At 42.2% G+C, this 17,928-nt stretch overlaps 1 protein-coding gene across 1 annotated transcript; it reads left to right on the top strand.

Moving 5' to 3' along the window:
* Positions 1-2,753: 2,753 nt before the first annotated feature.
* On the top strand, positions 2,754-12,604 carry CKAP4 (cytoskeleton associated protein 4). The gene is made up of 2 exons (XM_083181679.1): positions 2,754-3,217; positions 11,193-12,604. The coding sequence occupies exons 1-2, from the start codon at positions 2,894-2,896 to the stop codon at positions 12,522-12,524; spliced, it is 1,656 nt and encodes a 551-aa protein (XP_083037805.1). The 5' UTR covers positions 2,754-2,893; the 3' UTR covers positions 12,525-12,604.
* The last annotated feature ends 5,324 nt before the right edge of the window (positions 12,605-17,928 follow it).

Here is a 17,928-nt window from a genome sequence, read left to right as displayed (position 1 = left end):
GCTAGGAGCCCGAATGGGTGAAGCGCTATTTGCCGGCGGGGGCGGGAAGCACTGCTGCATTTTAATTCAGTCAATCAGCGTCTGGCCAGTCTTTTCAAATGCAGCAGCGCTTCCCGCCCTGCCGGCAAATAGCGCTTTGCCGCTTCAGGCTCCTAGCTACCGCCGCTGCCCTGATCACCCTGCCGGGATCCAACAGCGAGGATGATCAGATACCCGGACCCCAGCCGCCAGAAGCTGACTGGCTGCCGCACGGAGCCAGAGAGGTGAGGGTTGGGGAGGAGACTGAGGGCTCCTGGGCAAACTAATTCCGTGGGGGTCCAGTGAATTAGGTTGCCATGGGGCCCTTCCTAATGTTAAGACAGCCCTGATCTAGCCAGTGGGGAAATCGCCTGCCCTACATCGCTTAGCAAACATCGTTAATCTGGATTGCCCCATGTGTATGGAGCTTTATCCCTACATGCAAAACCAATGTACGGCCCGTGAGGTCGGTATTGCATGGCTGAATAGACTGTGCAGGCAAGGCAATTTTGACTTGTAATGTATTATGCCATAGGGCAGGGGTAGCCAACTCCAGTCCTGGAGAGCTACCAACAGTTAACGTTTTCCATGTCTCCTCACAGAATCATAAGTGAAGTCATTAACCTGTGGATCATTTATAATGTGTCAGTGAGTAATGAGTGCACCCGTGCCCCAGCTAGGTGTTCTAGAAAATGTGAACTGTTGGTACAGATGGAGCCGGCTCCATCTTTGGCCGGCGCTCAACAGATGCCTTTCACTGGTGAGCGCCGGCGATAGAGACTGGGACGCGCACGCGCGTCCCAGTATCACCGCGGATCACGGTGGCTGGGCAGCGTCTCCCTGCCCGTCCCCGCTTCAGGGAGAAGCTGCCCAGTTGGGGGGGGGGGGGGGGTCGGGGTGGGGAGGGGGACCGGTAGCGATGGCGGAGGAAGCAGCGGGGACCCCCGCCAAGCTCCGTCGCCACAGGGCGCGAGCTCCCCTGGCGGTAGCCGGCCTCTGGCGGTGGACGGCGGTAGAATTGCCATCCACTGCAAAGATGGAGCCGGCTCCATCTGTAGCTCTCAAGGACTGGATTTGGCTACCTCTGCCATAGGCCAAATGACACATAGTCAAGATCAAGTGAAAACAGTCAAGATTGTGTGGTTCTGGGCTCTGGGGAGTTCACATAGTCAAAATTGCACCGTGGGCCAAATGTAATAGGGTGTGAAAAACAAAAAGTGAGAGATTTTGGGAGAGTTTTCCTATTTTTTAAAGCGGCAAACATTTACACTAAAAACCAGGATGATTTTTCTATTTGATTGATTGCTGCTTTAAAAAAATGGGAAAACTCTCCCAAAATCTCTCTTTATGATTTTTACACCCTATTACATTTGGCCCCGTGTGTACAAAGCCTGAGACTCAATTGCCATGGAACTATTTGGCTCAAATTTTAACAATAGATCAAAAGATAAAAACAACAAAAGGGCATTCTGATTACAGATCCTAAGCGACCTCACAAAACCAAATGTGTATATATACAGTTATCACTTGAGCAATAGTTGCATAACTCCCAAGTGTTCCGTTTACTGCAGGAATGTCCCGGTTTTTGGGGACGTTCCCGCATCCCGCCTGGGGCCATCGGTGTCGCACAGCTTCTATTACCCACAAAATTTTGGATGCGTGGCTGCAGTGCATGCGAAGGTCCCGCTGAACCACTAATGAAAGTTGGGAGGTATGTAGTTGAATTATTAATGGAAGATATTTTCCTCTTCTTTCTCTTTCCTCTCTGTGAAGGGGTGCCGGACGGCTCCCCGACAGTCGGGATTCCGACAGTCAATACTCCGACGTCGGAATCCCGACTGCTCCCTTGTGGGGGTCCACGACCCCCATAGAGGGAGAATAAAATAAGTGGCGAGCACAGCTCGCCACCATGCCCGCAGTGTGGCGAGCGCAGCGTGGCGAGCGCAGCGTGGCGAGCCCGCAAGGGGCTTCATTGCACTCCCCACGCTGTGCAGTCGTGATTCCGACGTCTGACTAATGACTGTCGGAATCTCAACTGTCGGGTAATTATACCACACCCCTGTGAAGGTCTCGCTGAACCACCAATGAAAGTTGGGAGGTATGGAGTTGAATTATTAATGGAAGATATTTTCCTCTCTACTATGCCCCAACATGGCTATTATCTCTACAGTACTAATAAAACATGTCAGAAGACATTGCTCCTTGGACCTTACATATTTTTACAGTTATGATGATGGTAAACTTAAGTTAAACATCCATAAAATGTTACACAATAGCAAAGAGATCACATGATATTGGGCAGATGTAGCACGTCTGGTCTCCCTGCAAACGCGTGCTACGATTCTGATGCATTGTGCAGACATTTGATTACAAAAATGTAACAGCTTCTGAACTACAGATCCAACCCTGGGATATGTGTTTGTGGCACTACAAGTCCCAAAATGACTTGCAGCTCTACGTCTCCTTATCTACCATTGATTTAAAAAGGGGGGAACAAATGAAATGCTTGTATTTCTTTATTTGGTTTGTTATCCGTGTACCTCTCATCCCATCACACATCTACTACGTGTAATTCATCTGTCTACTAGCAGCATCCTCCCCAGGGACAGCTGAGTGGATGTGTGCGTGGCAGCTATGGTGGGTGGGATGGGGATGGGAGGGGCCAGGCTGGGTAGGATGGGGAGAGGGGAGGGATCTCACAACTTTTTACTCTACACCCAAGTTGCAGAGTTCCTTTTGGAACTTTCAGACCAGCCCCATTGACGCTTGGGCAGCCCTCCATTGGCTCCCACCACCAACGGGGAGACCGTCTGCACATTAATACAAGGAGTGAGTGCACGTCAGCAGTGTATCCCCACATTGCCAGACACCTACCATGGCCAGTTCCAGGCACAGGAATAAGAGCGCTACCCCGGAGAACAGCTCCCAGGCTGCGGCTGGGTCTGGCAATGACCTGGCTAAGAAGAACCACAAACCCAACAAGGGGGCATCATCATCATCTCCTCCAGCAGGGGGACGGGGGCTGCTGCACAAGCTCCTTACACTGGTAATGTACCTGGTGCTGGTTGCAGTAGCTGCTTGCACCGGCTGGTTTGTCTACAATCTGCTGGAAGAAGTTTCCTCCATCAACATCAAACTGCAGCACCTATCAGGGCAGAAAGGGGAGCTGGCAGAGACTGTGCACACTCTCCAGAAACAGGTACATGTCCAGAACCTGCCCAGTCCAATGCACTGACCTGATTGGGCTCCTATAATACACATACTTGCTTTGGTCTATTATATATGTGGACTTAAATGAAAGATGCAATCTCTCTCTCTCTCTCTCTCTCTCTCTCTCTCTCTCTCTCTCTCTCTCTCTCTCTCTCTCTCTCTCTCTCTCTCTCTCTCTCTCTCTCTCTCTCTCTCTCTCTCTCATACAATTGTGCTAAAGTACCTGCCAATCAGCATCTAACAATAATGTTTACAATTAGGAGCCTATTGGTTGATACTTTATCTCTCACAAATGTATCTCTCGCCAAGCTTTGCCCCCTAAGTGTCCAGGGGACCCTATAACAAACCCTATATGGCTCTTATCATTGCAGTGGTTAATGACATTGGGCGAGATGCTCTTAAACAGAAATGCGGTAAAAACCCAGTTATCACGGTTTTTACCGCATTTCCATATGCTCCAATGCCCCTCCACCTGGTCAGCGCTGCGGAGGGATTCCCTATAGAAGTCTATGGGCTTCTTACCGCGGCGCTGTGTGAGGGATCCATCACGGCGATGTGTGGAATCCTGTATTTATTACCTGTAAAATAGAAAAAGTGGAACGTATTTAGCCTATTCCCTGGCCCGCTCTATCTCCATTCATGTATATACATTTGCATATAACCTTTCAACAGCACCTTTTTTTTTTTTCTTTCCAGATGTATTTTTGGAACCTACGTAAATAAGCAGGACAGTGCGATGCGCACAGTATTTATGTACATGCAATAATGCTTGGAATGAATGAAAGCCGTCCCCCCTCCCCATTAGTGAGGCTCATATACCAGATGGTTATGTCATTTACTGGAGGACAGCGATGCATACTGCAGCTGATCACAACTCTAGATACCAGTCAGTGTAATATCTGATTGATCTACTAATAGTTCCCATATATTCTGAGCACTGATGACACTTCCTGAGTCTGTTCTGTTGCTGGGGTGCCAGCTTCTGTCTTATGTAATCAGTTACAGTAGTTACAGGGTAACCGCTTCCTATGTTTTTGTTAACACGTAAGTCTCTTTGCAAAGACAAATCGCATTCCTCTAGAACTGATCCTCAGTCAGGCCTATAATATGTGTATGTTTTTCTAAAAGCACGTTGTTGGGTTTGGTTTTAAAGTTAAATTAAATAGCATTTCTTTATTTAGTATGCTATATTGTTTTTGTTTAGTATTTTAGTGGCCTCCTCTAGTAGGTGAAAAATCAACTATTGTGTATGGGTGCGCCATAAGCACTGATCATCCCGCATCATCACTGGCCCCCTCCTACTATGGAAAGTGGTTCACCCCAGGTTGTACGCCAGTCGGTCCAGTGCTAACACTAGAGACAATGCAGTCTCCTTGCACTGGGAATGTGGCTCTTCCGTAGTTTGGGCCTAAATCTAACGGAGAAAGGACCTCTCATGTCACGGGAGGGACTGAACATGGGAACCCAAATGCACCCTTGGGGGATCACTTTGCATGCCACACTTCCGGTACATTGTCTCTCTTCGATCTCTTGCCTGGTTACTAAAGGTGATAGGTGGTGGTGTGGATAGTGACTGTGTGTGGCCATTGCCCTTGGTCCTCCCCCTAGGACAGGCATGTCCAAACTATGGCCCACCAGCTGTTGGTTCAAGTCCCATCATGCCTTGCCACAGTTTGCTATTAGGGAATGCGAAAACTATGGCAAGGCATGCTGGGATGTGTAGTTTCCCAATAGCTGGAGGGCCACAGTTTGGACATGCCTGTCCTAGGTGTATAAGGTCTAGGGCACAGGTCTTCAACCTGTGGCCCTCCAGATGTTGTGGAACTACATTTCCCAGCATTCCCTGACAGTTTTGGCATGCTCTTATAGGAAAAAATGTGGCAATGCATGTTGGAACATGTAGTTTCACAACATTTGGAGGGCCATAGGTTGAAGACCCATGGTCTAGGGTGACCAACTCATCCCTTTAATCCGGGACAACTATTAATTACACAGGTTCTGTGGCTGGCTTTCACCTGGTTTTAAACTGCCACACCTCAAGACTCCATTTCACCTGGTTTTAAACTGCCACAGAACCTGTGTAATTAATATGTGTCCCGGATTAAAGGGATGAGTTGGTCTCACTAATAAGGTCCTTTCTCCAACTTGCATCTAGCAACTACCAAATCCCAAACGGGACACGGGTCACATGACACCTAACCGGTGTCCTTACCCGGACAACCCAGGATATTTCAGCGGGTTATAGGGGGTTTACTTGCACCGCAATATCAGTTGCAGTGCAAGGTATATAATATAAATAGAGGAACTTGTAGCATTTACAAAGCAGGAATAAAAACAAGTGCCCACGATCAGGAGAGTTTACAATCTGCGTCACTACATTAGGATTGGCTGGCAGCAGGTATGATGGGGTTTGTGCAGAGTTAGTAATGCAGCTCTGCTTTCCAAGAATGAGCCAAATTCCTTAATTATTTTTCATGGGTAATATTTTGCATTTAGTCATTTAGTTCTGTTTTTAATCGAAAACCTACTGCTGACTGAAAGCTGTATCGTCACCACAAGTACAGTCCTGCGGCTGTTGCAGGTGGTTCCTTTGGAATGTGTAATAGCAGAGTAATCCTCCTTCCTGTGCCAGTATAGTAGAGGGCTCTGACTCGGACATCCAGTGAACATCTCTCCTTGGTATTGGACTTATACCGGGTGTTCATTCAAGCACCCTTCACTTTTCAACCATGTGCAGTAATCCTTTGCTTTGTAAAGTTTGTTCTGTGTTTCTCTGCTGAAATACAGACCAGACTGTGCTAGAAGCACCACAGCAAAGAGGGACACCCCAGACAGGAAAGAGGAACTGCACGGGTTTTGAAAGGTGCAGGGTGCTAGAATGAACACTACTTACACCTGTGCTTTGGTTACTTTTTGTTCGACTGCTTTATGGATTTCTGTCTGACTTATTAAATAGGCGCAACTAATGAGAACCTGAAATTCTTCTATTAAAATGTGGGTGTGGGAGCGTTCTAAGCCCTCGCAATGTCTCTGTTCCAGTGCATTTGCGCACTCCAGTCTCCTGAATCAGAGCCATCCCTCTATCTACATGAATTAGGGAGATTGCATGATTGTGGTGCCAAGGTGCATGTTCCAGTTTCCCGATTCACTACGTTACATCATGTGACTGTGGTTGCCATGATACTTATCATTCTGAACCATTCCTAAATGCTTGTGCAAAAAAGAGAACACTACTTTGTTATAGGAAAAAAATGTGTAAAATATATATAATAAACATTTTCATTTACAAAGTATAAATAGTAGGGCTTAAAACTGCAGGAGGGTCTGAAAACCTTTAACTGCTAAATCCCTGATATATCATTGTAGGTGGAACCATTCCCATTGTAAGAATGCTGCTGTTCTAGTATTTTCTGCTCCAGGCAGTTCCGATCTTTTCTCCTGTGCTCAGCAAATTCAATACTCTTATGTGCATGGGAGCATCTGCTTATTAGTCTAAGCACAAAGCAACCTGAATATACTAAACATGTTGAAGTTTATTTTTGACTGTTGTACTTATTACTATGCACAGCCATGGCGGCCATATTAAAGGCTGAATCAAGATCTATGAAAATTATCAGTTTATTAGGAACTAGAACTAACAATGTCAGTCAGGCTGTAGGTATATGTGTAGGTTTAGTCCAGGGGTAGGCAACCAGTGGCATGAATGCTGTTGTGGAATTACACATCCCAGCATGCCCTGATACAATTTTAATGTTGGGATATTATAAAACTGTGGCAAAGCATGCTGGGATGTGTAGTTCCATAGGTATCTAATGGTCCCTGGTTTAGTCCATAAAATGACTGCCTCAGTATACATGTAAAATGTTGTCATTCACAATTTTTCCTTCCCCCCCCCCCCCCCCCCCCCCCACTAATTTCAATGGTAGGCTATAGTTAGTTATATTGTCAATGGAAAATTAAATGGTCAACATGCCAACTGTCTTCATTCAACATTCTGATTGTCAACATTTGTACCACACCCAGCTACCTCCTCTAAACCACAGGTATTCTTTACAATGATGGAAATAGTGGGCCTTATTAGATTTGGGTGAGTTATTTTGTTTCTGTGCAGGGTAAATACTGGCTGCTTTATTTTTACACTGCAATATAGAGCTCACTTTGAAGTAAAACCCCAGCCAAATCTAACTCTCTCTGCACAAGTTACATCTGCCCCACCTGCAGTGCACATGGTTTTGTCCATTTGAGAAGGAATTTGCCTTTGCGAGTGAACCAGAATAAGGCCCATAATCCTTTCCCTTAATGTAGAGACCTTGTTAGCTTACCCCTCACTTCACTGTACGCAGGTAACAGGTCCACATAAAGTAAAGCTGGCCATACATCAGAAAGATCGATCTTAAGATCGATTGCGCTCATGATTGTATATAATTTCCCTTGAAATCCCCGGCAGTCCTTGGTGGTTTTTGGACACACAATCTACACACAATCCATCTTACAATCAGTCATACAATCCATCTGCTGTATGATTGTGTATACAAGATGTGCACACAATCTGCATACAATCCATCATACAATCAGTCATACAATCCATCTGATGATTGATTGTATGATTTGTGTACACAAGATGTGCGCACAATCTGCATACAATCCATTTTACAATCAATTGAGATTGTATGATTGGGTACAATATCTTTCTGATGTATGGCCACCTTTAGTCTGCAGATTGCTTTGTTATGGGGCAGACTGACACAGTGGTCCTAAAGAGCAGAATGTTGGGGGCAGTATAGAATTTTATTAGATCTAAAAGGATTACTAAAAATATTTTACTTGGCAAAGAAGGAGGGCGCGATTTCTGCCTCCGCTCATCCCAGTTTGAACATGTCCAATACAAATCTAGATCTCCGCACATCTGCCCCACCTGCAGTGCATCGTAGTTTTGTCCAGCAGGCATCTACGCCCCATCACCTTAAAAGATAGTAGGATAGCCCAGTACAAAACATTGAAATGCACGAATTGTATCGGTTATGGTATATGAGATCTACAATGTCTAGGTCTACAGTCATACGGTTGACCACTAATGGTCGACAGTCATAAGGTTGACATGAGTTTTTCATGTTTTCTGTGGTCTATGTTGACATGGAGACCGTCTAAGTGTGCCGCTTCGTTTGCCATGCTTCCGGCTCGGTGCCTCGCTGCACTCAGCACACTACTATATTCTCCCTCCACGCCGTAGTGGATGGCAGGGTATAAAATAGCGCCTGTCGACACATGTCGGCTAAATTTTGTAAAACAATGCATGTCGACCTTATGACTGTTGACCTAGAGTTAATCTATCATGAGTCCGGATAGCATTGTATCAACCTCTATTTTAAAGTGGATCAGCCTATAAATTGTGTGAGTCCAGATTAGGGACCTGACTGAGCTTTGTTATTAAAGCAAAAAAAAACCCACAGAACTGAGCAAAACCATGCGGCACTGCTGGCAGGGCAAATGTAACATGTGCAGAGATTCAAATTTGGGTGGGGTGTGTTCAAAATAAAATGTAAATTGCAGCGTCAAAAAAGAGACAGTGTTTTCCCTGCAAAGAATAAAATACAACCCGCCCAAATCAAAAATCCTCTGCACATGTTACATCTGCCACACCTGCAGTGCAGCATGGTTTTCTCCAGTTATGTGGGTTTTTTTTGCTTTTAGCTTTTGTTTTACCGATAGTTGAATCAGGCCCCAAGTTTGTGCCATCTGGAGTATGGAAATTTAAATCCAATAAAGTGACAGTCAGGTTAACGTCAGGCTGCAAATTACAAAAGCGATATTATAAGAGGGAAACATAGAATTTGACGGCAGATAAGAACCACTTGGCCCATCTAGTCTGCCCCTTTTTGAAACATGTTACCTCAAACCATATTTGATCTTTATTGCTTTGTAAGGATATCAATATGCTTATCCCAAGCATGTTTAAATTGTACTACTGTATTTGCCTCTACCACCTCTGATGGGAGGCTATTCCACTTATCTACTACTCTTTCTGTGAAGTAATTCTTCCTCACATTTCCCCTGAATCTTCCTCCCTCTAGTTTCAGTGCATGTCCTCATGTTCTGTTTCTCCTCTTCCTGTGAAGAATGTCTCCCACCTGTGCCTTTTTAAAACCCTTGATATATGTGAAAGTTTCTATCATGTCCCCCCTTTCCCTCCTCTGCTCTAAACTATACATGTTAAGATATTTTAGTGTTTCCTGGTAAGTTTTGTGATGTAGGCCATGCACCATTTTAGTTGCCCTTCATTGTACAGTCTCTAATGTATTTATATCCTTCTGGAGATATGGCCTCCAGAACTGAACACAGTAGTCTAGATGAGGTCGTACCAATGACCTATACAGTGACATTATTACTTCTTTGTTTCTACTGCTGATACCTCTCCCTATGCAACCAAGCATCTGACTTGCCTTCTTCATTGCTTTGTTACATTGCCTACCTGCCTTTAATGCTAGGTACACACCAGGACGACTAGGGCCCGATCAGCACAATCTAGATCCAATTCCGATCAATCGGATGTAGATTGTGTGCTGATTGGGCCCTTTTCTGACCTGGTGTGGAGCGATTCCGATCCGATGCGCGGTCCCGCGGGTCGGTCGGTCGTTATTGAGATCCTACCTGCTGCAGGTAGGATCTCAATGACGACCATAGAACCGGGTGCGGGTCGCCATCGGATCGGACCCGCTCACGGTGCACATCGTGAGCGGGTCGTGCCCTCCCGCGTCATCGTGAGCGGGTCGGACGAGACACTGACGACCCGCTCACGATGTGCATCGTGAGCGGGTCGTCCTGGTGTGTACCCCGCATAAGTCCCCTGAAATAGTGACACCTAGATCCCTCTCTTCCTCAGTAGCTTCCATTATAGTGCCATTCATACTATATTTAGTCTTTGGATTTTTGAGACCCAAAATGTACAGTTTCTTATATAGCACGGCAGATTCCGTTGCGCTTTACAATAGTGGACAGTGATAAAACAAACTGGGTAACAACAGACAGACTTGGGGGTAGGAGGGTCCTGCTGCAAGCTTACAATCTATAGTGCATGATTTTGCATTTTTTTGGAATTAAATTGTAGTTGCCATGCTCTTGATCATTCCTCTAATCTACCCAGATCATCAATCATTTGTTTTACCCCTCCTGGAGTGTCTACCATGTTGCATACCTTTTGTGTCATCTGCAAAAATGCACATTTTACCCTCCATTCCTTTTGCAATATTACCAATAAAGATATTAAAAAGCACTGGTCCAAGTACAGATCCCTGGGGTACTCCACTGGTAACCTTTCCCTCCTTTGACTGTGTCCTGCAACCAATATCTTATCCATTCAACCATCTTAGAATCCAATACCAAGCTTTCAAATTTATTTAACAGTCTGCGATGTGGGACAGTGTCAAAAGCTTTACTAAAGTCTAGATAAGCTACATCTACAGCCCCACCTTGATCTATTACTTTAGTCACCCAGTCAAAAAAGTCAGTAAGATTTGTTTGAAATGATCTTCCCCCAGTAAACCCATGCTGTTTCAGATCCTGTAAATTGCTGTTTTTGAGATATTCTATAACTCTTTGTTTTAAGAGTGTTTCCATCAGTTTCCCTAATACTGATGTAAGGTTCACTGGTCGATAGTTACTTACCAAAAGTGGAAGCAAAGAAGAGGTATCAGGAGTTCCACAAAAGGCACAGATAATGAAATCCATCAAATGGTATTCAGTGTTCTCAGTGCTTATTTGCATGTACTAGTATATGCTATTATCAATAAACCGTCTATGTTTAGTTATATAGGCTAACACAAGATTTGCATTGTATTGTATGTCTGCCTAGACAGGCTAAGCTGGTATTTTATATTAGAAATATAATTTATCTCTGGATGGGTATATATTAATATTACAATGTTGCAATGTTGGTTGTCATTTACAGTCTACAATTTTTATTCTAGGTTGATTTACTTCAGAAAACAGTTGGAAGAGTGGAATTTATCTCCAAAGACATTCAGGAAAAGCAGCAAACCCACGACGCATCGATCAAAAACAGTGAAAAGGAACTGGACGTAGTTAGCGTTATCCTCAAGAAGCTTCAAAAAGATGTGTCTAATGTCATCCAAAACGTGAAGGACCAGGGGGACAGGGACCTCGACCTCTTTGACAAAACCATGCGGGAAAAGTTTACAGAATTAAATAACTCCATTAATGATGAAATCGCCGAGCTTACTGAAGTACAGAAGTTAAACCAGGATGATATTAACAATGTAAAGTCTAAAATAGCCTCATTAGGAGAATTAAATTCAATCAACGATGAACTGAATGCATTAAAAGAGCTTGCCTCTCAATTACAAACCTCCTCTAAATCCAAAGAAGAGTCTATTGACTGGTTGATTAACAATTCCGTAAATGTGGAATCTGTTACTGCCAACAGCAATCAAATTGTGGCTCTCAGGGACGAACATGAAAATTTAAAGAAAGATGTTGAAGCACAGTTGGCAGCAGTAGAAGACTTAAAAGAGAAGGTTTCGAAAAATGACCAGTCCAGCGGGAAGGGAGAACTTGAGAGGATTCTCAAGGAGTTTGAGCAAATGTCCTCTTCTTTTGCAGAGATGGAAAACAATTATGTCTCTGCCAACAATGATATGTTGAAAGAGATTGAAACTAACAGAGATAGTGTGGAACAGAGACTAGGACCTCTTGAAAGTACAGTGGAGGCTTTGAATGCCGAGCAGTCTACTGTGGAATCTTTGAAAACCAGTTTCGAGGAATACAGCAGGAGATTGAATGCCATCGAGGAGGCTCTCGCTGGTTTGAAGCACTTGCCTTCTTCTGATGCTCAGGAAAGTTCTGATGTATCCAAGACCTTATTAGCGTTCAACAAAGCTCAGCAGACTTTATCTCAAGAGGTAGAGAAGATAAAATCCAGCATTGAGATCCTACCAAACGCTGCTGCTGATTTTGAGAAGTTACAGCTGGATGTTACCAGCGTTCTTGAAGGTCACAGGGAGCAGATTGAAGAATTGAAATATGACTGGGACCAGTATAAGAGCAATGTGGCCGGGTCATCTGGACAAGACATCGGTGCTGACAGATTGAACTCCTCTGTAAAGAAACTGGAGTCTGACTTGAAGATGTTAAGAGAGGCGGTGGATAGTTTGGTGGCATATTCTGTGAAGATTGAAACCCATGACAAAGATTTAGAATCTGTTAAAGAATCTTTTGAAGATCTTAAAGAAAGTACCGATAAACTTCTAGTTAAATTTGAACAGATCCAAGAAAGTGTATAACTGTACTTAATGTGCCTAGAAGACCTGTAGGATTTTCTATCTTTAGCGTTTTCATTAAAGTGTCCGGGTTTTTTTTTTTCTCCTGTGTTTATTTTTATTTAGTAGGTGTTCAATCTTTGTTTTTTTGTTTTGTTTATTCTTAAAAATGTGTGTGTATATATAGTGTTAAACAAAATATGGCCTGTTGCATCATCTTTGAGTTCAAATGTGGCTATAGTCCCATATTTATTTTCCTATTGATATTTATCTATTGTAATTAGGGATTAATGTCAAAATGTGTTCAAGGGCTTAATTTTATGGTGACTCTAGTGTAGTTGCCTCTACAACTCATGCAGTAAAGATACCATTGTTTCTATTCTCTTCTCCATTATCACTATATCCCCTCCTAGAACTATTTTCCCACTCATTAAAGTGTGATCATCCTTTTTAATATGCTACTTTTGTAGCAAGGAATGTGGGAATGTTGATAGAATTGTTTGTTTGCTTACATATAACATATTAATTGCAGTTGCTCGACCAGGGTTATAAGTTTTGGTACTTTCAAACTGAGGCTGCGGTGTGAAAGGGGTATCACAGTTGTGGTCGATGTTATCATGTTTATAATACAGGTTGAGTATCAATTATTCAGATATTGTTATCCAAATTATTCCAAAAAACAGTTTCCAGAATGTACACTTTTTTTTTTTTTTTTATAATACTGGCACTACTGGGGACATATGTAATACCCCTTTCACACCGCACTTGTTAAACGGTATATTGCCGTTTTTTTTTTTTTTTAACATTTCAAAACGTTTTAGGCTGCAGTGGGAAAGCGCCAGAGTTGATTTACTGGTTAAAGATAACCGGTATTTCAAAACGTTTAAAAAGCAGAGTCCTACACGTTTCAGAGCCATTTTTTATGCAGTGAGAATGGCTCTGAAATGGTATTTAGTAAAATCAACAGATTACAGACCTGTGATAGGCTGTCCGCTGCATTCTGCAACAAGATTTTTAAGATATGACCTGAACTGGCGCTCTGCAGCCTGAGTGTCTGTACTAGTCCCTGGTTATCACCCTATAACCACAAAAGATACAAAACATACAAGAAGTGGGATGTTTCCAAATCTCCGGCGCAAATACTTGAATACAGGTGAGTCTGAAAGTCCCCAGAAATCTTCACAATTTTCAATTAATGGTTCTCAAAGGAAGAGAAGAAGAACGGGATCAGTTGTTATACTGATTCATATTATATAAGTTATTAATGAAGTTTATACACAAGATGGATAGATGGGCGTACCCCACTCACGGTAAGTATAGTAGTGTACAGACGCGTAGCGGTTTCTTTCAACCTGGTCCTCCGATCTCCCCTTTTTCTGTGATTTTTCTCCTTTGGATGAAAATAAAACACTAGAAGGTGAAATAGAACCACTTAAGAGGAAAACTACTCCAATGAATGCAACTAAAAGGAATATAAATAATAACAACAATGATTCTTATGCATTAGCATTTATCTCGACCTACACGGAAGAACACAAAAAAATCGAAAGAATTTTCAAAAAACATTGGAAAGTCCTTTTGTGTGATCCCGTGTTAAAAAATATAATCCCTGAAAGACCTAAACATATCTACCGCAAGGCACCCAATATCCGATCCAATTTAGTTAAGAGCAATTATGTCAACAAACCCCCCATGACAAGGATCACTTCAAAGGGCTTCTACCGGTGTGGTAGTTGCATTGGGTGCAAGAACATTAAGAGTGACGGGAACAATAAAATAACCAAATACGAGATAAATGGCTATAAAATGGATATAAAGGATTTCATAACATGTAATGTGAAAAACGTTATATATACCATCAAATGCAGTTGTGATAAACATTATATCGGTCGGACCACCAGGGCTTTAAAAATAAGGCTAGGGGAACACATTAGAAATATCAAAAAAGGCCTGGAATGCCATGCATTATCGGCACATTTTAAAAGTGTACATAACTGTTCCCCTACTGAGATAGTGTCTTTTTGTGGATTAAAGGTGGTAAACAAAAGTATCCGCTCTAATGATAACACCTCCTCCTTAGCTAAATCAGAAATGAATTTAATTTATAACTGTAAAACTTTGCTACCTGGCGGTCTAAATAGCGATTTCGAGCTGAAGTGGTTTCTGTAAATACCGCTTCAGCTCGTGATCTGCTGATACGGATACCCCACCTATATCCGATTGCTGATTCTTGAATTGCAAATTCATATGTATAAAGTTCTTCTTTTCTGTTATATGTTGCAGAACAACGCGTTGCCATGACAACATCACGAAGATTCCGGCGTTACCACACTTCCGCAAATATGCGGTTCAACTCCCGGATATGACATGGTCTGACCAGGCTGGACTTCCGCAGTATGCGGTCCAGCAACCGGAAGCCCGCGGGTCACTGACGCGATGTACTCTTTTGTCTTCTTCAGCTTTTTTGCTTTCTCTAGCTTTTTGTCCCATCCCGGCTTCCGTAGTTTGCGGTTCACACACCATCAAACCAGGAAGTCACATTGTCTGCCCAGCGGTTCACCATTTAGTTTATGGTCTGTGCCTTCATTATTGATACTGGATACATCGCTATCTAACGGACACTATCCAGAGTATTTCATCTAAATGAAAGATCCTCTCATCTATGCTTTTAAGACATATCCCGGAAGCGTGATACGCGTTGTCATGGCAACCGTTTTCTGTGAATGAAACGAATATGTGCTATAATATGAATATTGTACGACGCACTGTTTTTATACATTCATGTATTTTATATAATGGATTATTTTGTATGAAGTTATCATTTGTTCTGTTTTTAAAAAATTTTTTACAAACAGGAAGTCTAATGTGAATCTCACTTCCTGTTTAATGTGATAGGCTGCTCTTGGTATAAATAGATGGACTCTCACTCACCACAGTCATGTCTTGAAAAAGGTGTTCCTAGACACCGAAACGCGTCGACAAGTACTGTGGAGAGTGAGCAGCCATCATTTTCTTCACCATCCCGGATACCTTTTGGATTGATTGTATGTATTTTTTAATCTTTTAATTTTTTAAAACTTTTTGGGTCAAAGTTTTTTTGGACTGTTTTTCTGCTGCTAAATTTTGGGACTCTTTGCACATCCTTCCATTGTTGGGATGGAGGATGTTTTATATGTTTTTTTCTACTGCATAAATAAAGACTTTTTTAAGAATATCATCCCCTCGTGGTTAAGAACAACTTTTTGGAAAATATCACCATCTCTATAAAGAAACCCTGATAGGAGGTGTTACACTTACAAATGTGTAAGTTTTGGTACGCACATCATTCATCCGTTGCATAATCTCTGGGTATTTAAAAATTCCACTTATCCACATAATCACGAAAGGTGGTGTAATTCCTTCTTCCTGTTAAAGAAACCTTTTTGGGTGTTCCTCTACACATCACTGTGTGAGTCACGGTACGCCATTCAGTACCTTCACTTACCTAAACTCTATGGTTTTCACTTATCTGCTTACTGTAGTAACACTATATATGAGGCACTAATACTGTCCTATTATTAATTTCCTTTTGAATCAATACTGAGAAAAAATTGGCTCCAATGGCAACTATGGACACATAGTGGACACAAGAACACGCTACGTGCACATATCCAGCATTGTAACACGTAAGTGCGGTACGCACAATTTATTTATCATAACTTGGATGTTCCAAATTTTTTCACCTCAAAGATACCTTTATAGGTGTATCTTACTCTATTCTTGGGTGAGTAAGGTACGATCACTACTTCTCTTCAAACCACATGTGGTGTTACTCTAATAGAATTGTCTCAGCTATATATTCAGACACTGATATCAATTTTTTATCCATTTTCATCATATCCCTATTGAGAAAAAAATCCCTTGGGGTTCCAATGATGACAGTGGACACACAGTGAACACAAGAACACGCTACGGGTATATACCCAGCCTCTTTTCACGTAAGTGCGGTACGCACAACCTACGATTTATTATTGGATCAAATATATACACTAAATAAAGATACCTTTATATACGTATCTTACTCTTTTCTTGGGTGAGTAAGGTACGACCACCTAGTTCTCTTCCGGACCACACGGGGTGTTACACAACGCTATTGATCTATACACTAATTCGGAATTTTCATTTTTATATTCTACACAACCTACCGAGTGGAGACATCTACATCCAAAGGAGAAAAATCACAGAAAAAAGGGAGATCGGAGGACCAGGTTGAAAGAAACCGCTACGCGTCTGTACACTACTATACTTACCGTGAGTGGGGTACGCCCATCTATCCATCTTGTGTATAAACTTCATTAATAACTTATATAATATGAATCAGTATAACAACTGATCCCGTTCTTCTTCTCTTCCTTTGAGAACCATTAATTGAAAATTGTGAAGATTTCTGGGGACTTTCAGACTCACCTGTATTCAAGTATTTGCGCCGGAGATTTGGAAACATCCCACTTCTTGTATGTTTTGTCCGCTGCATTCTGCCTTGAAACATGTTCAGGGGATTAAACGGGTTGACTGATGTGAATGGTACTTAAACTGTAATCTACTGCAATGTGAAGGCTCAGACCCGTTTTAAATACCATTTAAAAATACCAGTTTTTGAAATGTTTTGGCAGTGTGAAAATGGTATAACTGGCACTACTAGGGCCATGATATGTAACTGGCACTACTAGGGCCATGATATGTAACTGGCACTACTGGGGCCATGATATGTAACTGGCTTTAAACATGTGAAAGAAAATGATTACTTAGCATTCAAATTCAGTACCTGGTATAGGACACAAACTATGTTTCATGTTTTAAAACCTTGTTTTATGCACAAATAATATATATTTGTGTATATTACAGGTGATTGATGTGTTTATATAACATAAATGTATTTTGTCCTGTGCTAAAGATATCTCATTGAAAAAAATATTCCAAAATACGAAATAATTTGTTATCCAAAAATGCTTCTGTTACCAAACATTTTGGATAACAGGTACTCAACCTGTACACCCATCACTTTTAAAAGGGCAGTTCTTTCATAGCAAAGCAAGATGGTTTTCTTTTGCAAAACATTACTGATCCTGTCTCTAATTGCAGGACACATTTTGTTTGCAAATGGACAAACCCATACTGCACTGCATGTTGGGCAGATGTGCATTGAGTTAGATTTGGGTTTGGTGTGTTCAAACTGAAATCTAAATTGCTGTGTAAAAATAAAGCAGCCAGAATTTACCATGCACAGAAACAAAATAACTGACTCAAATCTAATTTGCAGTGCACATGTTTTTGCCAATTGCAAACAAAAAAAGTGCCCTGCAATTATGTTCGAATTAGGCCCTTTGTCCCATCTCTGTTTCCAGCAGTGTGCACTTGTTTTTTTGACAGTTCTGAGAAAAACTGTTAA

This window comes from Crinia signifera, chromosome 4 (genome assembly GCF_055691185.1).
Source record: "Crinia signifera chromosome 4, ASM5569118v1, whole genome shotgun sequence".
NCBI classification, from domain to species: domain Eukaryota; kingdom Metazoa; phylum Chordata; class Amphibia; order Anura; family Myobatrachidae; genus Crinia; species Crinia signifera.
Note: the sequence above shows the minus strand (reverse complement) of the source record. Positions and strands in the feature narration are given on the sequence as shown.

What these genes read in the sequence shown, in the direction of transcription:
- CKAP4 (XM_083181679.1), top strand. Translation starts at nt 2,894, where the DNA reads ATGGCCAGTTCCAGGCACAGGAATAAGAGCGCTACCCCGGAGAACAGC. An exon ending in TGCACACTCTCCAGAAACAG is followed by an intron (nt 3,218 to 11,192) that starts GTACATGTCCAG and finishes TTTTTATTCTAG; the next exon opens with GTTGATTTACTTCAGAAAAC.